Source organism: Falco punctatus (genome assembly GCF_963210335.1).
Source record: "Falco punctatus genome assembly, chromosome: 9".
Lineage (NCBI taxonomy): Eukaryota > Metazoa > Chordata > Aves > Falconiformes > Falconidae > Falco > Falco punctatus.
Genome location: NC_137589.1, coordinates 15409262 through 15433704, shown reverse-complemented (window position 1 = coordinate 15433704; position 24443 = coordinate 15409262). Strand labels below are relative to the sequence as shown.

The window sequence follows — 24443 nt, the reverse complement described above, 5'->3', positions numbered from 1 at the left end:
TGCCTGGATGGTGGGAACGTCAGTGTTTCAGAGAACGTTGCATTCCAAGTCACTGTGGGAACTACACTTTGGGGTTAAGTTTTCTGTCAAAGAAAAGTTCCTGAAAGTTCCCCCTCTTCCCCATTCCCCAAATAAAATGGGAGGGGAGTGATTTCATTTAGTAGGACTTGGCTAGTCCCTGGGTTGGTCCTTAACTACTGCAGAGGATGTAGGGTGGCAGTTGCTGTCAGACATATGACTGTTCTCCAGGAAAACCAGAAATGCTGGGAGCCCTGGATCTTGGGATCTGCCAGAGTCTCCCAGGGTTTCTGTGCTCCCCTGAGGATGACCAAGCTTTAGTGAGGCTTTCAGTATTTGGGTTTGCAAAGCAAGTAGCTTCTGAGTGTGCAGTTCAGCTGGGGACTCTCGTAGTTTCCATATTTTCTGCTGAACAGCTACAGCTCAGAGGTGTGTGGGAGGGAGCAGGGAAGCTGCAGAAGTGCTGATGTCCCCACACCATATGGCAGACCCATGCAGTTGAGGCAGACCTTGCTAGGCTGCATTCCCACACAGGCGGCCAGGGAGACTTGGATGGATTCCTCCGAGTCCTGCCTCAGACCTAGTGAAAATTCATCACAAACAGTATCTGTCTGTGAATAACTCCCTGTCAGCAAATCAGGATTTGCTGATGAAACATTGCTTTGCTGGGAAACAACTGACCAGTTCCTGAGAACACTTTCTTCAGGAATCTTGATATCTTCATAATGGTGTTTCTGGTTCAGTGATACTTATGGTACTGAGGCATGGAAAATCTCTGAGCAAGCTCTTGGGTTGCAATACACTTCAAGAAGGGGGGAGGGGGGGGGGGGAAGGAAAAGGAAAGAAAAAGGACGGGGATGGGGAAAGGACAGAGGGAAAAAAATAAATAATTAGCATGTTACTCTAGCCCAAGTAAGGACTGTGCTGGGTGAGTATGAGAGGCACTCATAATAAGAAAAAATGAGTGTGTCTGTCCACAGCCAGCCTTTATGTAACTGCTGTGACTGATGAGACGGGCACAGCTACACTGGTGCTCTGACTGCTTATTCCAGCACTCAGAGATTGCCCAGGGAGTAGCCTAGGATTTACCCAAACAGCCTTGGGCCCTTAATGGTGGTATTTCTTTCATTGCAAGTGTGTACTTTGTGTTCATCCTAAAGCCTGTTGCAGTTCTGTGTTGCTTTTTAAGGAGTCATAGGCACGCTTTTGAAGCATTCACCTGCAGCCCTGTATTAAGGTGCTGACTATGTCTGAATTTCATAATGACTTTTTCCATTTGTAAAGGTCACAGAAAGGACCTTTTTGTTTTCCTGGCACTGAGGTGAGTTGGTTGTGGGGTCTGCCTTTTTGTGAACTCATGTGATGTAACCTCTGGATAGGCTGAATCAGTCCTCTGATGCCATACTGAGATTATCCTTTCTGAGCTGTTAACCTGGTAGGCCACCCTCATGGTGGGAAGGGTAAAACTGACTGCTAGACTGTAGACAGGGAAGGAATATTGGGCTAGGACAGACTGAACGTGAGCCTGGAAAAAAGGGGGTTCATCCCACAGCATAGTGTATGGTTTGCTTGCCAGGATTTATCCTGGCATCACCAATGCATTAATTGGCCCAAGACACTGAGCACGTGTGACATTGTGGTGCTTAAACATGTAAGTGTCCTGAGGATGGGGTCAGTGTAATCCAGCGTTGGACTGGATTGAGACTTGCAAATTACAGAATGTAATGCTCCTTTCCGGGTTTAGTCTGGGAAATAAGAAATGGATTTGCTTAGATTATCTTTAAACAATTTTCGTATTTTTTAAAATTGTGTGGTTTTATTTGAATTTTATTTAAGTTTAGAAATTATATCAGCCATAATTCAATTAGTCACATGTTCTGGTCTGTTTTTTAAACAGCATATACTGCTCATGCAAATTGATCTTCCCCTTGAAGTCTGGTAGGAGGTCTGTAATGATAATTAGCATTTAGTTGGTTTTTGTGTTATTTGGGGTTTTGGGTTTTTTTTGTTTGTTTGTTATGTCCATAAGCTTCAAATGTACATGTTACCGGGTTTCATCTTTGTCATCTGGACCATGCAGAACAGGATAATTCTGCCAAAGCCAGAGTCTATAGGGAGGGTGAGAGATCAGGCCTTTCATATTTTATAAATAAAGGTATAACATATATTTGAGTAGTAGTCACAGAGAGAATTCCATTTTAATTATTTTACGTGACGTAAAATATACAAAATAAGGGTTGCCTGCAATTATTCAAAATTTCAGCTAAGGCTTAAAATAATTTTAATGTACTCAGCACAGATGGAAAATTAAGGCTCATTCCCGCTGCTTTTGAAGTTAATGGATGTTTTCTGATTGACTTTTAATAAAAGTAGGATCCAACGCCTAGTTATTAAATTGTAAACCCTCTGTTGCCTGGTGACAATCAGATAACCTGCCTTAGCTTAGCAGAGCAGTAAATCCTGGTGAAAACTAAAAAGCACACCCCAAAACTCTCTATACAGAGAAAGATCAGCCCAGCATACATGTATGACTGCTAGTGTAACTGGTCTTCACACAAAAATATTCACCTTAATAATTCCAGTATCTCCAGAATCCAAAGAATGCAAAACTAAGAGCATCTTATTCCAGTATTTTTAGTAGGAAAAAAAAAAAAAACCAAACACCAAAACAAAACCAAAAAAACCACACCCAGTAAAATGAAAGACTTCTGCATCCCTAAAATGGCAGAGAAGAACATCAATCTGAAAGTGAGTGAGGTGGTACTTCAGAGATGCTGTAAACTTTTTACTCTCCAGAGTGCAAGACTCATGAGTGATACAGCTGTGAATTACGTAGAACTTCATACAGCACCTGTAAGAACTGCTGCTAGCATTTACATTTTTGTTTTCTTTTTTTTTAAGGAGAGTTCACGTTTGCTGTGTGTTAAGCACCCAGAAAGGAGTAATCCAAATGAATACCAGAAGTGTAAAAATCTGACGTGCCCTTTTCTTCCTTTCTTTTACGTCTATCTCTAGTTCAATGTAATACATGACTCTAAATACTTTTTTCTTCATTAGTGAATTAATTCTTCAGCTGTTTGTAGCCTTTCAAGTCCTTCCTTCCATGTTGTAGACCAATATATAAATATTTTCTTCTTTTATATTAAATTAGCACTTTTGCTCTCCCCATGCTTTTTCTCAGTTTTCTTTAACTCTCTCCTCTTGCCTCATACCGTCCTCTCTGCTGCCTAAAAGCTAGAGATTGGCTATTAGGAACTAACCTTGTTGCTTCTGTAATTCCATTTTCCTTCTGTTCTCTTCACGTTATGGAGACATTTGCTATTCACTTTCAGGTGAGATGGCAGGAAGAATATATATGGGGAGAACGACATAAAGATGTAGATAGGTGCTTGTACAAGAGTCAGCCAAGGCACACTGCTGCTTAAGTATCTCCAGAAATCACTCACTCCTGGTCATGTGCCTGTGTACCTTGAGGGAGATGCAGGCTGGCCAGCCTGTGAGACCTCCCATTCTGGTGCTAGATGTACCACCAACAAAAATAACTCATTTTTGCTCCTATGTGAATTGCACACCTTGGATCCCATTTGGAGGCAAGTGGTTGCTCGCCCTGGTGTAGCTACCTAGCGTGTCTGTTTTGGTAAGAAAAGTGGCATATTCATCATTTCAGTCTTTAAATGCCTCATAAAACTATGAAGAACTACAACAAGGGCCTGTATATCTGTCTGTATTGTTTTTGAGGTCTCTAGTGACTTTAAAACCATTTGGTTTTGCTGGGATGACTCTGAGCACAACAGGTTGAAAAATAGGAATTTTATCCAAAGCAATCTGGGTTTTGTGTTAGTTTTGATCATGTCTGTGAGTTACTCTCACCGGGGCCAGCAAACATTGCCACTTTTTCAGCAATAAGAAATCTCATGCTCTGAGACAGCAATAGTTTCTGTGCTTCAGCTGTGAGTCAACTTGTGATGCACCCATGTCAGGCTTTGAAAGACGAGTGTATAGAAAGCCTCTGGTTGCTTTGGAGAAGGACAGAGCTCTGGTATGAGGCTATTCACCTAATCCATGCTCATCGAATCCATGGGAAGTTTTTTTTAGGTTTCAGTTTCCTTGATAGAATGAATTTGTCACTAATCCTGAAGCTGGTAGGTGTGTGGAGCCTTGGGCCAGGACCACATCTGCCTGTGTGGGGCACAATTGTCTCATTAGCTATAGTCAGAGGGAAGAGATTTTCCCCTTGCTGGTCTAGGACCTTCCTTTCCTATTTCCATGTGGAGAACCAGTGATACACTAAGGGAGAACCAAAGGTGTGGACACCTCTGATGGCTGCTAAGTGACACTCTTTAGAAAATGTGGACATCTCTCTTACTCAAAATATTTCCACCTCCTCATGAGAGTCCTTTGGGTCTTTGTAAAATTTGTAACACAGAACTTAAGCAGAAAGTTGAGGATTGAGAGCCTGAAATACCATCAAATTTAAATATGGAAAGATTCATTCTTTATGGCTCTGATACAGGAAGGCTCTTGTTCCTGACTTGAAGCATGTGGGACAAATCGTGCTTAGATTTAAACATATGTTAGAGCTTTTTCTTGGCTTTAACCCTATTAGCTCACCAAGATACTGAGAGCTGATCATGCTTCTGCAGAACTTTTCCTGTGTGATGGGCTGAGCCTGGATTTTAATGTCATAGTTTCCAGGATATCATTCACAGTTTAAGTATATTATTTAGAATTCCAGTAAAATCGCTGTTTTTTTGAATGAGGTATAAAATACAGATATCACTTTCATATGTTATTTTTTAATGGAAAAAAATTATCCCATAACTTGTGATTTATGTACAGACATGCTGGAAAGATTGAAGTATTTGCAGGACAGATAAGCAATCCATTGAGTGAAAATTCTTGTTTTGTTTTGCAGGCTAGATCAGAACATATGCACTTCACCAAAAGAAGCATCTGAGCAATTTAACGGCTTAAATGAGGTAAGCTTAACCAAAAGTTGAAACATGATTTTACAAATTTTGAATTAGATGTTTGGGTTTTGTTAATACTGAAGTCTTGGAATAATGTAATCACTTAAGAATCTTAGGTTAACTTTTTAATGGATCATTCTAGTCATGTTTTTGTAAAAAAGTCTTAAAAAAGTGATATAAGACTGCTATAAGAGTTTAAAAGCCAAAAGTAAGAGAATTGTAAAATATTTTAAGCCAACTTTATGCTGCTTTCTGTTTGTGCTCAGAAAAGAATCAGACATTCAATACTGAGTGAAATGTCATCTTTCAAGAACATTTGACTTTTTCCTCATATTACAGCTCAAAAGTGGTCAGCTGTCAATTATGTTTTGTTTAAAAATAAGGAGTTCTCAAGGTTGCTAAATCCAAAAGTGGTCAGCTGTCAATTATGTTTTGTTTAAAAATAAGGAGTTCTCAAGGTTGCTAAATCCTGCATAATTAAACTATGAAGAGTACAATGTAGTCTACTCTTGTTGTAAAATGGGAGGAGGGGAGAGTTGCACCAAAGAGAGGGAGCAAGGAAAGCCAAGTAACACCTGTGAGTTTGAAACAAGGGCTGTTTTCACAGTGATTACGCCAGGAGGATGGTGTGAGAGTAGAGCACAAAGAAGCTGTTTGTGTGATCATGTCAAACAATGGATGACTCTGGCCTAGATTCTCACCATCAGCAATATACTGGAGGGCAAAACCAAGCTTTGCAAGTATTCAAAGTAGGAAACCTTATAAAGCATCTCCCGCAAACATGCGTATCTGCATACTAGTGTAGAGTGCACTTAAGCACTGCAGGGGCAGTAAACAAGGAGCAGACAGTATTTTTAAGTGTAGACCAAGACAACAGAACGTCAGAAACAGCAGAAAAGAGTTGGGGGGGAAGGGAAGCCCATTCCTTTCAAACCATGGAAAAGACAGCTTTGTTCCTATAATGAGCCAGAAAACATCTATGTCTATTAATAGATGCCTGACTTTCATTAGGGGAAACCCACAATGTGTCCTTTTAAAGGAATTCAGACTTAATCTTCTCCTTGCAATGAATTGTTTCTTGTGCATTTGTATCATTGTTGTGCAGCTTACTTGAAAATAATCAGGACTGATATAAGGGAGTGTACTCAGCCTGTGTCTAGCCACTTAAGACCCTGGGAGAAAGCATTAAGCTATTTTTCTTTCGAGAAGCTCCATTGCAAATAATCCCCAAAGCTTCTACTTGAAAGCTTCCATTTAAAACTCTTGCAAAGGATTTCTTAAATAATAAGATTTAAGATAAAATATTGTAATAAATAAAAATAAATTTAAGATACTGAAACAGTAAATTATATCAGATTTTAAAATTAATTGCTAATAATTTATGGGGAATGAGAAAGGGTTACATTCTGGTGCTTTCTTTTGCAAAATCTTAGATTTTATTGTGTCTCGGGTCTACTGCAAACCCAAATGGACTTGTGTGATAAAAAAATAAATTCCCTTCCTGGATTAGAGGAAGTGGTGTCTCTTTACTACTCACCTGTGGCGTTATGCAGACCCAGGGCATATCTTGTTCTATCTTACTGTTGCTTGTTTGTTCCCCATAAAGGAAGTTCTGAATTGAATATGTCATATGCCTCAAGACACAAATATTGCTATAACAGATACTGCAGAGATTTATTTATGTTCACATAAAATATGCCTATCTTATTTTAATCTGAACGCTCAGATTAAAAAGCAAAGGAGATGCTTTTGTACATCGCTGTTCTAATGTGACATATAAAAGCATTAATTTCCTTAGAGCAAAAAATTGAACAGGTTTATATTTGCTCAGTTTCTTTTCTATATGAATCACTTCAAAGGCCATTAAATGCTGAGAGCTTGGCTCATTCTCCTTCTCTGTCGCAGCTGATTTAATAAATCCAGTAAATTCATCAATAAACTGGATATAATAGAATAGCTGCCCTCCTGTCCTGGAGGAGCAGGAGCAGGCCCAGGGGCAGGGTGCAGGGATCCTTAATATTCAGAAACACCATACGCAGGGCACGCTGGTTTCCGTCTATGCAGAAGGCACCAAGTCTGGGTTTTGCCTCTCCTCCCTTCTCCCTGTCCGCCCGCAGACTGAGACTGGGCAAGTCCACGGGTAGCGCAGTCCTATTCCCTTTCCTTCTTCCCTCAGTTCTTAAATTTACTAGTCCTTAGGGTATCCACAAGGATGAAACAAAGGATGCTGACAATAGTAATGCTTTATCAGGGAAAGAAATTATTTCTGACAACAGTGTCTCTCTTTCAGCCACTGTTAGCTCTCTGCTTTCTCTGCGGATAGGGATACGCAGTGAGCACTGATGGATTAGCAGGTTTGGCAGTGCTGTAGCTCTTGGTGTAGTAAGGGAGAGTGTGGGGCTGCACGGCTCAATTTGGCACAGTGTGTCCCATCAGTCTGTGGCCCCCTGGACATACTGACCAACACATCACATGGTGCTGATCCTGCAGGGCCCCATGCAGGGACCTCCAGCTGGAGAGAGAGTTACTGATGGTACCTACTGAGAAAAAGTTTATAAGCTGTTTCAGGGGGACTCCCACTCATTGCGACAGCATTTTGGTGATAAATGGGGAGAATTTATTCATTCACTGTCCCATTCTCCAAAGGGATTTAGCAGTGTGAGTGTAGGCGTGTGGTATTTGGATGTAAGAGGTTATCTACCATCTCAATAATTCCTTGCCCTAATATCTGAACTTTTGATTTTCAATAATCATTGGATGGAAAGAGAGATGGTCATTGGGGTACAGTCTGCAGCCTTATCTTGCAAAGTTAGTTTCTTTACTACAGGCTGAGCTTCCTCTGCAAATGGCAATCCCTTTGTACTGTGTTTTCTCCAGCAGGCAAGAGTATGGTATTTTAATGACTATGTTTTCTTAGAGCATTAGCAAAAATAAACAGGAGAGAAGTACCACCCTGCCTCTTTTTCTGTTTTCCTTGAGCTTCCTGTAAATGTCTTTATTTTCCCATTATCTTTGATCTGGAATAATGCAGGATGTTTTTTCTTCTAGTGAAATTGGCGTAGCTTGAGTTCTTGGAATTGTCAGTTACTTTAAGAGGATGTAAGAAGGGATAAGAAATCTTTGTCCAAGAAAATTATAATTGCTTCTTTTTCAAACTTACAAAATACTGTTCTTAAGAGGCAACAATATCGTTATTTTTCCAAAGAAACTTAAGGATCTATTTTAAATGTTAGTATGTCCTCTCATTTGTATTAGCATGGGTCAGGAATTATTGTGTCAGAAACACTAGTGTTAGGCACCAGAGAAAAGCTGGAATGAGGATCAAATCTGAAGTATTTGAACTGAGAACATTAGCTGATAAGATATGCCATAACTTAAATTACTTCAGTGATATTGGTTTTCCATATAAGAGCTTACTGAAATTTGTGATGGAATGTACCTAATGTTTCCCCCTCTATGTGTTTTAGCTGTTTGTATTTGCTCCTAACACGTTTTGCAACTTCCTTTAAATGGCCAAGAGCAGAGATGTTCCAACTGGGCCCTAGGGGCAGGTCTGGACCATGGGAGAGTTTTAAGTAGCATGTGCACAGGCTGGTTCATCTCCAGGTTAACGTATCGCTGAGTGTGTGCAGTGCAGAATAATACACATCACCACTGTGGGAGGATGCCTGCAGTCACATCAGGGCTGTACAGGTACTGGAAAGTATTGGAGATTTAGAGGGAAGTTGGGAATGGTCAGTAAGATTTCAAATGAACTTGGGAGGTTTGAGAAAATGAAGACAGGGCTCAGACTTTATTTTTCTCTCTTCTTGCCTTCCTTTTGCCAGCAGTTGGTAGCATATTGGCTTGCCCCCAGCGAACTCAAGGACAGAGGACCCTCTGCCAGTTGCTGATATATGGCCCTGTCCCCTCCCAGAGCACCTTACCACTCTGCTTGGGCTGCAGGTGCAGAAACAGGGATGCACACTGCTCCTGTCACAGAGCAGGCGGTCTGAGGCTGGCAGGATACCCTGGCACTGCTCGTACTTCAGGCAGTCCTCTAAGAGGGGCAGGGCAGGTGGCAGGGTCATCCCTACAATTTACTAGGATGTTCATGAGTTGGAGACCCTGGGCAGATTTGTGCTTGGCTTTTGCTTAAAGCTATGTCTCCTTACGTGTGTTCCCATAAATATGTGGTGGCTTTTCATGTATAGTGTGCTGTGGCAGTACCATAGTACTCAGCTGTGTTTTAGGAGTAAGATGAGGCTGATGGCATACTCTAGATTCATCATCTCCCTGGTAACATCAAAATGATCAAAGCTACTTACTCTTCTTCTCCTGTCATCAATCACTGTCAAGGGCACAGTCACAAAATAATATAAAGTATTTCTATTATTATTATTATATGAATTTTTTTAGTATTTGGCAGTGACTGGAAATTTGCCATCCACCCACTTTCCACAGATGGGTGAAAAATACCATCTAGAGCAACTGAATATAAACCAGCTGGTGAATTTACAGCATAAGCATTGCTGAAATACAATGTTTAAAAATGTAGTCTATGAATGCTTTTATACTGAATTTTCCATAAATATTAATGTATCATAAGAAATAGTGATGTGAAGCGGACGGATTTTCTTGACATAGGAATTTTTTTGTCAAGTGCTTGAAGTGACAGTCCGTGAAGGTTTGGTGGTTTTGTCAGTTATTCGCCTGTGTTCTTCTTATTGGTATGTTCTGGCATGTTCCCTTGTGCTCTCCTTACTTGCCATCAGCCGTTCTCATGATAAGGGCTGGGCTGGGATCAGAGTCCTCACTGGTTTGTAACTGGTATAGTCATCTTTTGCTAGATAACATTAATGACTGTAAAATGCTGCCCGTCTGTTGTGATAATTCCACAGCCACTTTGTTTGGGTCTAGCTGGGATGAGAGGCAGTGGAAAATGAGCCTGTCACATAATGAAAACCCTTCCCAAAACAGTGCCATGGGTATGATTCAAGCCAGCACCCTCCCCTGGACAAGGAAAATTCACTGCCACTTGAAAGTTGTTGTTGGGGACCTTTGCACACTGGTGTACTCTTTGTAGCGGACCTGTTGAAGGAGTCAGATCAGCTTAAAGTAATATATGTAAAATATTGGACCAAACAGTGTCAGTAAACGACAAGCAAAAGATGCTAGTCATTCAAGAGTCCTGGGGAAACTGTAGTGCAAAGATGAGGCACTGCTGGTCAAGATGGGTAAATTATCCTTGCGAAGGGCCAGAGGATGGTAGGTTGTTAATGCAACCTGTACCTGTGAATAGCAGAAGTACCTTCTGCCTCATCATAGAAACCATCTCTATACCATGCCATATTTTTAAAGAATAGTATTACAGTTAGGCTTTTAATTATGAAACAGTGCTCTTGATCTTGCAATCACTTCTTTCCCGGTATTATAAGATAAAATGGCAAAATGTATCTTGACAACAAATGAGAGGAACATAATTCTAAAACAGATGTGTAACACAAGCCATTTCTTTGTCCACATGTCTCTAACATCAAACTGCTTCTGACAGGAATGGCCAGAGCTCCTGTTGGCTCTGGGGCTAGGAGAAGGAAGGTGTTCCTGGATTTCCTTTTTGACCTAAGCTGAGGCCAAAGTCCAAGTGTCTGATTGTAATCCAATCTCTTTTGTGGAACAGGCTATGGATTTTGAAGCACTCCTGACAGCACAAAGGGAGTTGCAGGACCTAGTTAAGTTGATCTTGTGCTTTTTCAAAACTTCTCTATTTTGAGGTATCTCCTAGGAAGAGCTACTTTCTGCTCCCTTTTCACTGCCTGAATTCTATGAAAGGGACAAAAGGATCAAGGCTGAAAGACTTCCCTGCTGTTCTCAGTCAAATTAGTTTCCTTTTTTTCCTTTTTATTTTTTTTAACCTAGAAACACTGGCATCCTTGGGTTTATAAAAGGGCTGTATTACAATAAAAATAATGCAGACATATTAAACTACTTACTACATAAGTGACATATTGTAATACAAAGAAAAATATTCCAATAAATAAATTCATTATTTCATTAAATGAATCAATTATATTGGTTTCAAGTCTTTGACAGAGTGGGGAAAGGAGATTTTCAGGGCATAAACCTAAGGAATTCTTTCTCTGTTGCAACTAAGTTGTTGTTTTTTTTTTTTTTTTCCAGAAAATGCTCTTCACAAATATGCACAGCTTAAGTGACTTAATATTTTACATATTGTGTGTGCCAGCTGTGTGATTTTGTTTTACGTTGCAAGCTCTGTTTCCCTTGAGGAGGGGAGCTGAATGTGTGGAGGATCGGCAGTTACTCATTTTGCCCAGTTAGGTGGTGATTAGGGCTTTCACAGCATTTACATCACAGCAAGATGCTTGTGTCAGATTGTACAGCTGAACATTGCATGCAGCATTACAGATTAAAATGAGAACTTGACCAAGCACAACACAGTAGCTGGAAATGATGTTACAGATAACCAGCCTTGTCCTCATTGATTTGTCCGTAGCAAGTGACAATGATCGGTTAATTTTACCTTTGCAGCGACAGGAAATGATCTGGTTGCCCTGTAGAAACAGCAGCAGCCTACAGAAAAGCTGTGTCTACATAAAGAAGCATCAGTAAAAAAGCCAGTTAAAAAAGATATCTCTTCCAAGAATCCTGTGAGGGAGCATGTTCTCAGTAACTCTTTGTTCACTGCTGCGTACTGCACTCACTGGCTGAAGAGGGAGATTTGTTTTTTTATGAATGGTAAATGGGGAGGGACATAATGTCATCAGATCGTGATGTCAGCCCAATGAATGAAATACTTGCTTAACGTATTGCTTCCAGACCAAGAAAAGGGACACCATCTCAGTTTGGCTTCCTAGAATAAATTGCCTTTTGCTGACGAAGTCATCTTTCCCACGTGTCACGAATAATCCATGTAAATTGGGGCTTAAATAACCAGAAGTCAAGAAAGTAATGGAGTAGTGCATGTTTGTCCTCTTGCACATCCTCTCAGAGCAGCTATTGGAACACCCCTTTGCAAGCGCTGCTAATGGGCTCAGTGAGTTGAAGAGCTATCGCTGTGTTCTGTTGTTCTCTATCTAGCCCAATGTTCTGCTTTTGCCTGCAGAATTCTTTGTTGAAGCTACAAGCCCTCGAAACCGATCTGTGCTCTGCATTTCTGCCAACCCAGGAAGAAACTCCTCAGCTGCCGGCACCCAAGGATCCAACCCCTTCATCAGTCCAAACCAGTGCGCAAGCTGATGGGGCTAGTTGTGGAGGTAAGCGATCATGTCATGATGTGTTCTCATTTGCAATTATAAAAAAGCCGTGTGACTTGCAGTTTAATATCAGTTTTGCAGTCCTCTGGGAAGCAGTGCAGAACTAATGCAAAGCACCATTTCCTGATGCAAATGCTGTGTAATGTAAAAAAAGAGTGATACCTGTATAAAGAATGGAAAATAATGGCTATAACCTTCTGGTTTTTTGAGAGTCTTGCTTTTCAGACAGGTTTTAAGAATCCTGATTCTTTTATTTTCAGTTTTAATCTCCTGTGCTTCCCCCCCTGCCCCCCCCCCCAAGTAAATTTACGCTCTTTACTTCCTATGTCTGTATTGTGTGAGATCACTTGCCATATCATGTAATTCTATTTTTGTCATTCTTTTTGTCAGAGCAATATCACTTCATTTCTCCTATTATTGATTTTAATTTAATGCATCAGCAGAGAGATAGCGAAGGTGAGTTTTAAATCATGTGGATTTTAATCATTCATGGACTTATATTGTTACCTATCTGGGCAAACTGTGGTGTGTTATCTCTCCCTCTTTCCTCAATATGGAAACCAGCCCTTGCAAATAAATAGCCCTAAGGCTCGGCACTATTTTTGTCAATTCATAGCTTGTAGTCACAGGGCTGGCAGAGTCGTGATGCTCTGTAGAAGAGGAATCACTGTTTGTGAAAAATAGGTCAAAGGCAATATGACTAATATATCTCACAGACAAGTGACATGAATACACAAATACTTAAATCGTTCACCATGTATGGTCCAAATTAACGCAGATAGGTCAGTAATCCCTTTGCAATTAATGTTTTATGTCAGAATAAAGGCTAGGTTTAGAGGAATTTATTTCAGAAGCTGTTCACTTAGAATTTTCAGGAAGAAATAAAATTAATTTTTATTTACCTAAAAAAAAGTAATAATCACAAATGACGGTGTTGTACTTAAAAAATTCTAAAGTTTGGGGTTTGCATTGCATAATTAAGGCGAATGGTATGTAGAATCCAAATTATTATAAAGATGAAGGAATGTAAAAAACACTAAATATCCTGGGGTTTAAATAAAAAATATGGATGCTTTAGCTCAGCTAGGCAAATATCTTAACAGCTCTTGGATACAGTTATGGAACTTGCAGTCATGCTAATCCCTTTGCGTGGATCTGAGGCAGAGACAGATCTCACATCTGTCTGTTGCACAGGCAGAGACATTTTGCAGCCTATGCAAAATCTGCACTGACTCTTTTCCTTTATGGCAGGGTGGTTTTTTCCTCCTGTTTACTGCATTATTTTGTTCTTGTAGTTTCATAGTTGTTTTCTTTGCTTATTTTTGCTGATTTGGTTTGATTTTCTTTTCATACTTTTAGTGACCCTTATTTCTGATACCCTCTCTAGCTCCTATTTACCTATCTCCAGCTACACAGGCAAATATTGAATGATGTAGCATTTCTCTCACACAGCTCAGAGCATGCTCTGTCACTCTAGCAGTTCGAACTTGTGCTTTAGTTAAAGCTTACCCATGTAATGGATTTTAATGTACACTCGTTCCTGCTAACAGCTGCTTTGTGGTTTGTGGGTTTTTTCTAATAATTTGCCATTTTGCATAGATAGAGGTAGTCCTAATTCTAGCTTTTAGTTACTACTGAAATTTTCTGATACAGAGTTTAGGTATAGTTGTCACATGGCACTATTGGCTATTTCAGCTCAAACTTGGACAGAAGTCCAGAGATTGGTACCAGGCTAGGAGCAGAGTTCTTAGAGGGCGTGCCATATATACTAAATCACTAGTTATTAGCCTTTGTTCTGTAAATCAGCCAATAAAAGTTTTAATATTAACAATATTAATAACAATATTTATTATTTTTAAAATAAACATGATTGTGTAGTCTACTTGATTTCTTTTGTTTCACATTGTAGTCGACAAACAGAAAAAATACACTATATATATGGTGAATGAAGCTAGAACAGTCTAGTAAAATGTCAGAGTATTTCAGGATGCAAATTTTAAGGGGTGAGCAGTAATTCCTATCTCTAAGCAAAGTAATCAATTTCCAGTTTATTTTGAATATGTAAAAACTTGAATTAGAGCTGGAAAAGTAGGACCAGAAAGAATTGCAAGGGGCTATTAAGATGGTGTGTGTGTGTGTGTGTGTGTGTTAAGGGAAAAAAATAAAAGCAGAGTGTACTTTCTATATCTTTTGGATATGAGTATACATCAAATATGTGACTTGAGCAGTGAGCAGCTGAATTTAACTACAAGATGTTATAAATGTCTTTTAAATTAAAAATTCTGATACTGGTATTCACAGATGTAGCATACTGAGGAATGAACACATAACACCTGCATATACTTTTTTTATATACAACAGATTTCAATGTATTATTGTTTTACTTAAAGAATATCGCATGCAGAAATACAGGCTTGTACCATATGACTTGTCACATGATTGAAGTCCACGTTACTTTGGCTTTAAGTCCTGTGGTGAGCTCTTGCCAGTGCTCAGCTGTACTGAGTAGATGAAGTGAAGTAGATGCAGGCTAAGGGGCAACTTACTGGCTTGGCTAGAGGTGGCTTTAGTTCCCAGTTTTGGAAAAAATAGAGACTAAAACTAGATCAGACGTGAACACTGGTAGATATTTTGTCAGTTCAGGAGCTACTCTCAGAATAATGCTTAGTGTCTTGTTTAGGATCTACGCAGAACTGGAATTGAGATGATGACCCTAAGTTTTGATTACAAATGAGGTTGGTTATAACTTGTCATCATCCTGAGATGTTCCATTATTATAGTAACCGGGCCACATAAATGAATCAATATGACTGACTGACTACTTCTGGATAATAGGTAGTAATTTAATGTACATGTAGTAGCGTTGAAACTAAACCCGTTCTTGGGCACGTAACAAAGCTGCACCAGTTTGCAAGCTTTAGCACAGCAATGCTGTCAGGAAGCCCTGGTTCCAAAGAAATGGAAGAGCCCTGGCCTTTGGGCAATATTCCCAAATTCACCTGGCATGCAGGTTGTCTCCTTTTCACTTTCTAGCTGAATACAAAAAACTCCTTGAACTCTCTGCAGCACTGTCTGTTTGGATTTACACTGGAGCTGCTCCAGCCACTACTTGTCCTTTGCATTTATCTTTCAGGAGTGTTTAATCTTGAATGCGTGCGTACTTCCATTTCTGAGGTTGGGGTGGGCTTAGTAAAATTGCCTGGTTGTAAATGTGAAAAGGAGCAAATGAAAAGGACCATATAGTTTAACATCAGTACAAGCTGCCTCCTGCAAGAGGAATACTTTTAGGTCCACAGAAAATTAGAGTTCAAATACTGGAAACTGTTTTTCCTGCTCTTATCATACACAGACTGGCTGATTTTTGATTACCTCATTTTCCTTTCACAGTGAAGACACTGCTACTTCATGTGAATATAAAAGAATTCATTCCTTTTAATAACAGAGCATAAGAAAGAGTGAAACTATTCTCAGTCAACCTATTTCACAGTGATTACGCGTTCCTTGAAATTCAAAGATGATGAAATTATAGGAAGCCAGTTTCTTCTCACTGACAATATTGTTTTTCAGAAGTAAAAAACCCAACAACCCAAACCCCAACCAAAACCCCAACCCAAACTATTAATTTTTTAAAGTCTTACAGGGTAAAGAAAGATTACCTGCCAGAAAGAGACAACATTTCTCTTTACAGAACAACATTTATTCCAGCCACTATGAATGTATGTTGTCTGTTTTTTCCAGACTGGTAAATGCTTTACACTTACTTCTCCCAGATGCTTCTCTGTGGGAGGATTGGAATCTCATACACAATATAGAAGTTTTGGGTGTTGCTCTAGTATCTTGGAGAGTTGAATTTGATCTACAGAGTATGAAGCACTTAGAGGAAAGATGCTAGGTTAGAATTAATAATCAACTTCATTGTCTCATTGTGAAAATGCTTAACATAATTATAATTGATGGTGCTGTTAGAGCAGATGAACTTCCAGATACGAAAGTCATGTGTAACTTTTGCATGACAAGACAAATGTGACTATACAATATACAATTGGTTTTTTTTGTCTGTAAAGCAAAACCATGTGGATAGTACCTGATAAAATAATATTTTAGGCCATTGTAACTATTATTTTTTAAATGAATATTTGCTTCTTTGAAGGGTGCTATTCAGAGCTAGTTTGTCATCACTGTCCCAGTGCAGTGATAGATTTGTAGCTTCAGCATCTGTTGGGCAGAGGTCAAATAAAATGTATTGCAAAAGTTCCATTAAAATCCTGACAGAAATATCCACTCACCATGGGAATGTCATGTCCCATGTACAAAGGAGAAAACGGAAAGAAAGTGAAAGATTTTTTCTAAACTTCCCTGCTTTTCTGTGAATAAATCCATGTACAGTTGTTTTTCGATGCAGTTTTGGAATTTTATTGAATAAAAAGATTCTGTGAAATGTATTAGAATGCATGCTATATTGCAAATATAATACTTATTAGAAATAATGCATGTGTTGCCTGGAAATACGAAATAATGTATGGGTTCAATGGCTGTATATATACATGGGTTTAGAGGAAAAAAAAATCATGTAACTGGTGTAAAATATTATGTACTACGGAAACTGTTGTAGGGGAACCTCAGACAGAGAATATTCTTAGTTTTAGCATATATTAACTGTTTTTTTGGGAAGAGCTGCTATGAGAGTGAGGAGTTTCTCCCTAAAAGTATAAGCTGCTTTAAGGCACAATCATCTGATAGCAAAAATATTGATCAGGCTAGATCATCCTCACCCATTTCACCCACTGAGGGTGAGGAAGAATACTGAATGGTTCTTCCTGTTGATGTACCCAGGTACAACAAAGGGAAGATGAACTCTTTGGTACTCCCTGAAAGCAGTCTCTGTAATGTGCCTGTTATTTTCCATGTTGCTCATAAACAGAAGCAGGGTGATAAGGTTCACCAATTCTTGCTTTTTCAGTCCAGAATAAATCATTCTGATTTCTAGCTTGACCATCCCTATAAAACAAATTTTACCTTTTGAGGCATCTGAGGTGAGGTTTCCATTTATAGTCCAAGACAATATTAACATAGTATCTAAGCATGACTCCTCCAAGTAGCAGTCACTGCACACTACCTTGAATGTTATTGGTGCTTCTTGTTGTTATTTTCATATCTTGTGTTCTTTCGAACCATGGGAATGTTGCTTCAGATCTTAATGAAATTCTGCAGGACACTGTAAGCAACGTCGGAGATTCTTAGCCTCAGGACATACTGTATTCTTGATCTGCTTTTCTCTTGACTAAAGGACTAAAGGCTAAATCACAAAATTGAACTTGTTTTGCACATTCATTGTCTTCTTCAGGGATGTGGCTTTCAAAAGCAAACAGATCTATGAAAATATAATTAATGCCACTGTTCTGGGAAACTCTCCATCTTTGTGTTATACTTCACAGTTTACAAACACACCCATCCACCTTCCCCTGTGGAACTCACAAGTGCTTTATGTTAAGCCAGTAACTATTTTCTCATCCTCAGTATTATGCTCATCCTGCACGTGATACTTTGCTGAACTGTTTGCTGTTTACTTTGAATGCTTTGAATGTATGTTTTGAATACTTCTGTAAGTATAGATTTATATTTATCCAGGTAGCTACATATCTTGTGAGTGACCCTCTGTCCATATTGGTTTATGCTTTCTTTCTAGAGCCTGTGCCAGCCCACAGAGACTGGCAGAATGACATGGACAGCAGCCCACAAGAACATTGCTCCCTAGGGACCAGTCGACTGCTGTATCACATTACGGATGGAGACAATCCTCTTTTGTCACCACGCTGCTCTATCTTTAGCCAAAGCCAGAGATTTAATCTAGACACAGAGTCTGCCCCTTCTCCACCAAGTGCTCAGCCTTTCATGATGTAAGAAAATATATTTTAATTCTTACATATTTTAAATAATTTTTGTACAATCCACAGTCTTTGACTATTCATGGTTTTTCGGTTACTGTTACATCACAAAAAAGCAATTTTCTTATTGTAATATATTTTGATGTGGTTAGTTTCTAATAGAAGAAATAAGATCTACTGGGTTTTCAGTTATAACACAGTATAATACTGTTTGAAATCTTTCTTAAGTATAGTGAGCAAGGACAGTTTTAAATGTTAGTAACTAGTTGATGAGTGAACATAAGATAGAGAGGGTTATCAAGGTATAATACTAAAAATTTCAGCTGTAATAGAACTATAGCTTGAGTCATTCACTGGATATGAGTGTCATAGAATGTACGAATAGTCCATAGATGTGATCTCCAGAAATCAAGCTCTACTTTCAGACATAAACTGTACTTTCTTAAAAGCTTATATACATATCTGTCAGCTGCATATGAATAATAATCAGATCTATTGATCTGCAATTGTAAAAAATCAGAAACTGAACTGCCTTCAAAAGGATAATGTTTATTTGCAGTAATAAAATACTTCTTCAGCTTCCTTTTACGAATCATGTTGTTACGATCTCCCGTTACAGTGGAAAGATTTGTGAAGTAAGGTGTGGGTGGTTAAATGTAAGTATTGGATCAGGCTGTGACCTACTAGATTAAACTTTTGAGAAATATACAGAAATCTCACAATTAATTTTAACAAAAAGAGAGAGAATGAAAGACAGATGGTGAACTCATTAGTATACCCTAGGGGTACCTTCAAGCAAAAGCAATTATTTTATGCTTACTTTGTAAAACGAAACTGTCTCTATCCTTTGAAAGAACATAGCTGCAAATTCTGAAGTGCTAGGAAAGCCTTAAGTGTGCCTGAAACAAGGCACGGTCCATTGCAGTCAGTTCTTTGATCCAGCTACTATGCTTTTGGCTTTTGCAGGCCAAGAAGTTCTTCTAGGTGTAACTGTGAAGAATGCAAAGAACCACAAACAGTGGCACAACTTACCAAGCATCTTCAGAGTCTCAAGAGAAAAATTAGGAAGTATGAAGAAAAGTTTGAGCAAGAAAAAAAATACCTGGTAAGATAATAACTGAAAAGATAAAGGAAAACAGTACAAGAGGTGGGCAAGAGTCCTAGTGGGTTTAAACTTATGTAAAATAGGAGAAGGGGTATTTTTGTTAAAATGAAGTAGGAAAATCATCGAGGGAATCTTTTTATCATCTTTCACTGTATGTAGTAGTTCTAAGACTCTAATTTACTTGCTCTTCGGGGTAGCATTGTTGGAAAATATCTATCTTCTAGATGTATGAGAAGTGAAACACAGCTGACAGGCTTGTGAGCCGAAATGATTCAAAAGATGAAAAGTTACTTATTTATTTTGTAGAAGTCATTTGTTAGGAAACTGTTGCTCTGCTGTGCAGATTCCTTTGGGCAGACTCCTGTAAACCTCCGAAGCATGTGGCTCAATAGAAACTGATGGCAGAAATAGGAATCGTGATGTGCTGCTGATGGGAGTTGTTTGAGGTCAATGGTATGCTCTGTGCAAGATCATTGCTCATATAGAGCTAGTTCGTGTAATGGGAATTGTGCAGTATAAACATATCAAAACATCTGTGATGCTAAGGACATCTACAATTGAAACAGGGAAGTTTGTAATATTTTTGTGACTACATTAAGATGAAAATCAAGCAAATTTTATATTACCTTGTAACCACAGCAATGACTGAAAACTTAAATTCATAATTCATGAATTGTACTGTCCTATGGTCATCATATATTCTTAGGAGTAAAATTGCGTACCTAAACCATCACACTGTGACCAGAAAAGAAATTATTTCAGAGGTTTAATTTTGCAAAACTTCTTTGCCATGATAAATATCTGAGTTTTGAAGATCCAGTGTGAATTGATTTTATTTTGGAAGTAACTTCTAAATGCAAAGAAAGAACTGATATACAAGGCTTTTGTTGTTTGTTGCTTTTGAAATCCTGTTGCATAGGATTTTTTCATTTGATTAATGAAGCAGTTCAGTTAAAACTATAGTGCTCTTTCCCAAGAGAATCCCTGTCTTAGATCAGTAAGGACTTATCCCTGCAAGGAGTGCTTTTGCTACCATCCTGGAAATCGCTTAGGAACTTGACTAACATTAGGTATTTGATCAGTCCTCTTGAAGTCACTGAGATTACTTATCCAATTAGTTAGGGACTTAAATGGTTTTAGGATCAGAGCCAAAGTACTCTGATCCATGTAGTGCTGTGCCACAATGGGCAGAGGTAAGTCGTGACAAATCAGCACCATCATCAAGGCAGATGCTCTGCACAACTCTATGGTAAAGTGCAGTTGGAACTACGGACATTTTTTAGCACACTGTGTGTGGATAGGTTTTCATGTTTGACTGTATAACCATCAATTCCTTCTGTTTTATTCTCCCCTTTTTCTTCATGTTCAGCCTTCTCATGGTGACAAGACTTCCAATCCTGAAGTTCTGAAATGGATGAATGATTTGGCCAAAGGTCGTAAACAGCTCAAAGGTACATAATGGCATATCATTTTACTTATTACCAAAGCTTTTGTAAGTATGGGTGCACCTGGAATACATTAGAGCTAGTTTTCTAACCTTGGTGCTCTGTTTATTTTTCACAGTGCATGGCAGTAAGTCTCCCAGTGACAATAAAGATATTAGGTGATATGATTTGCCTTGATTCCTGAAAGTAAGGATTAAAGTAAGCCAGTTAAACCCTCATAACAAAGCTAAAAGGGGAAGGGCAAAAAGACATCATCTCTCTCTCATCACTATAAACATTCATGCAAAAGGCAATGTTATTCTGAATATTTTCATGAGTGTCTGAAATATAGAACTACAAAGTTAAGTGTTCTTGTAATAGTAAAAATGTAGGTGCAAAATGTTTCTTCAGGACTGAGGTTATACACCTCTAAAGTGTTTATGGTTTTGATCATAAAAACACATCTTTCCCTGGTATTAGGTTTGGTCTTGAGGGCGAAATGTTGCCCTTGACTGTCTGCATACTGCTCCATTAACTGTGGTTACATCTGTGGGTGTATCACATGCTTGCCCTCAGGGAGAATTTAGCCAAGCCTGATTGTTTTGGTGTTTTTTTTCTTTCTAATTTTTAAGGTTATTTATAATTTATCGAAATACTTTTATTATATATTTAATAATTTTTATAATTTTACAATATTTTTATATCCATTATACATGGATTCTCACTACTAATTAAATTGTAGTATTAACTTTCATCTCTGTTTTGGATATAGTTAAGAATGTAGATATAGAAGGTGTGATTGTGGTAAAAACAGAATTAGAAACTTATCTTTCAGTAAATTTCTTTTGGAAAGTTCTTCATTAACTACTATGCTGCATGATCACTAGGTGGTGGTGGTGATGATGATGATTATTTTCCCTTGAACTTTGTGTTATAAATGCAGGAAGGGCAAACGAGAGGAAATAGCCCAACTACATAGTTAACTTTATGAAAATTATCTCTCTGGCTTAACCATTGCTTCAGCTAGCCAGGGGACCTAGATTGCGTAGATCAGCCTCACCTTCCCACCCAAAATGCCTCAGTCCTGTGAGCACCCTTGATTTTATTATCCTAAACAATGGCGCTGCTTTTAAGTGAAGCAAGATTCATGAGGTTCATGAGAGAAGTGCAATTGAAACGGAATAATACTCAAGAGCTTGTAGGTACTTCTTCAAGTTCATAAGGCTTATCCATCCTTCCAACTCTATAAGTTTACTAAGAATTACTGTTTTTCTCTGCAAGCCTGGCCTATATCCTCAGATTGTCACAGCAAAAAAATTATGTTATTGTTGCTGCATGGATTTCAGTAAATTTAACACATTTGGAGCCATCAATCTCCTGCTTTGCCCAAGGTCCTTCACCAGCCAGGCATGTGCTAGGAACAAAGCCTGGTTTTACGGGAGCTAATTCAGACCTTAATTCAATTTCCTTGTTGCTCTGTGCAGGTCCCTAGAGCTCCAGGGTCTTTGGCTCAGTGTCAAGCTAATACACTTACATACTTTATTGCATGCAGGCAGGTTGCTGACTGGGAAGCTAGGACAGACTCTAACCTTATATGTCTTCTGCTGGGTTACTCAGGTGCTTCTCTGCCAAGGGAGGTAATGTAAGCAAAGTGGCTGATCCTCCTTGTGAGGACCATCTCAGCAGCCTGGCTGTGATGGCAATGTGGCCTCTGGAAGGGAGGGTTATGGTTTATATTGTACTAGAGAAGAAAGGGGCTGGTTATGAGGACCTGGAGTACCTGGCTCCAGCCGCCTGGCAGCTGGCATGGCAGGCTCGGTACCGCAGCCTGGCATCCCCAGCCCTGCTCAGGGGAGAGCCTTCGCTCGAGGGCAGGTGAGCACAGCTGGGGGTGAGAGTGGGGCAGGTGGTTGTGGAGACACTGCCTCTGTTCCAGGAAGGCATCTGTGAAGGACTGCATCCTTAGACAGCAACCCCACAGCAGGCTTGGACATGTTCTTACTTATCCAGACATCAAATCAATTGAGAGTACATGGGTTTAATGAGGAGAAAGGGGACAGAGAGAGCGAGGTCTGCTTCCATATCCCTCCAAATCAAACTTCCCACAAATAGTCTCGAGTGCTGTTTGTCCTTTTAAGCCCCTTTCCTAAACCTCACTCCCACTGAAATTCTGTACCAATTCCTACCGAGATACCACACTTTAACCCAGTGCTTCTTCAGTCTCACCTTTTATATCAAAGATGGGCTTGGAGGAGGAAGAGGACAAGTACATAGGTACTATAAATTTCATCGGCCTGGGCACATCTCGTCCCTGGACCCTTGGGTTTCCAGTTAACCAGGTAAAGCTGTTATAAGTTGAAGTGAAGCAGTTACTTTCCTACACAACTGTGGTATGATGATAATTGTGTACAAGTAGGGATTTTTTTTCTTGTAGTGTCAGAGGAAACTTTGCAAATATTGCCTTTCAGAGCTGAAACTCAGAATGTCGGAAGAGCAAAACTGTACCTCTAGGGCACCCCAAAGAAATGATCATTGTGAAAGCACTGGGACCTCTAAAGAGGCTGGGACACAGGAGGCAACAAGCATGGAATCAGCTCCCTCAGTAGAAGAAACCATGGATAGTGTGCTGAGACGATTAAAGGAGAAAAGACAACACTTTAACCTTCCTGAGACTATTAAGGTATTTAACAATTATGGCTGTTTCTTTCAGAACTTTATCATCAGAGGCAGATATGAGTGAGCATGTAGCTGTCTCGGTATGCTGGGGTGTGTGCATCCTGTGTCTTCTGGCACGGCAGTGCATTTTCTCCCTAATGAGATGGGAGTTCTAGTGTAGTTTTCTTCAGTGACTTTTCTGTGAAAAAAGTTACACAGAGAAAGAGGTGCAGAAGGTTTTTTTTTTTAATAGTGCTGTGTCTTTTGCTAGAAATGCATGTACAAAACTGTTTGCCAGGCACCGCTGACACCTGGTTACCTGAGGTTGTGTGCGCAGGAGGTGCATATTCCAGTGTATTGAAGATGGTGACAGCAAAAGCAATCCTATCATGAGTCCACAGTAACTGTGTGACTAAAAGTATTCCTGAAGTTATTTTAACAATAAAGGTCCCCTTTAATCTGAGAAATGTTGAAAGCCTCTGCCCAGTCGGTAACACTGCACTAAGATCACATGGATCCCACAACCATCCAGACTGCTTCACCCTTCTGATCTTGCACACTTACTTGTGCTGACACTGCCTCTGCTCTTCTGTGCTCTCAGTTACTCTTCTAAATGTAGGAGCAATATTCCATGAAACATATTCACTTGGCTGGGCAATTTATTTCTGTTATTAAACTAGTACATACTTTAAAATTCTGCTGAATACCTTCACACTCCTGGCACGTTACAGGGTCTGTCTAAAGCTGTTGTTCTGCAATACATATTGTCCATCAAAATACCTTTTTTGGAGGAGCTGTTTTTGCTGTCAAATGGTGTTGCAACTCCTGATGCTATACAGCCAAGCAAGACAATAAATTCTGTCCTCAAAGGTACCTAAAATCTAAATGTTGACAGTAACATTTAGACTCTGTCTGATGAATGAAAAATGGGAGGGAGTGAGGGGGACAAGGAGGAGTGACGAACAACTAAATGCTAAACCGTGTGAGAACTAAGAAATGATTTTGTGTGGATTTCAGTAGCAGAAAGTACCCAGCAGAGTTAATTTTTAATTTTTGTTTTGTTTTTCTTCTATTCTTCGTTCTTAAACAACTAGTTATCATATAAAAACTAGAACTTTGCATAACAATGCTGT

At 39.3% G+C, this 24443-nt stretch overlaps 1 protein-coding gene across 1 annotated transcript in view; it reads left to right on the top strand.

Moving 5' to 3' along the window:
• The window catches only part of FAM13C (family with sequence similarity 13 member C), a 135858-nt gene that overhangs the window by 97932 nt on the left and 13483 nt on the right, over nt 1-24443 (top strand). Inside the window, exons 11-17 of the mRNA XM_080402722.1 lie at nt 4934-4997; nt 12091-12241; nt 12632-12697; nt 17928-18138; nt 19093-19231; nt 20601-20682; nt 23124-23335. Coding sequence (XP_080258848.1) covers nt 4934-4997; nt 12091-12241; nt 12632-12697; nt 17928-18138; nt 19093-19231; nt 20601-20682; nt 23124-23335 — 925 coding nt within the window. The remainder of the gene's footprint in view (nt 1-4933; nt 4998-12090; nt 12242-12631; nt 12698-17927; nt 18139-19092; nt 19232-20600; nt 20683-23123; nt 23336-24443) is intronic.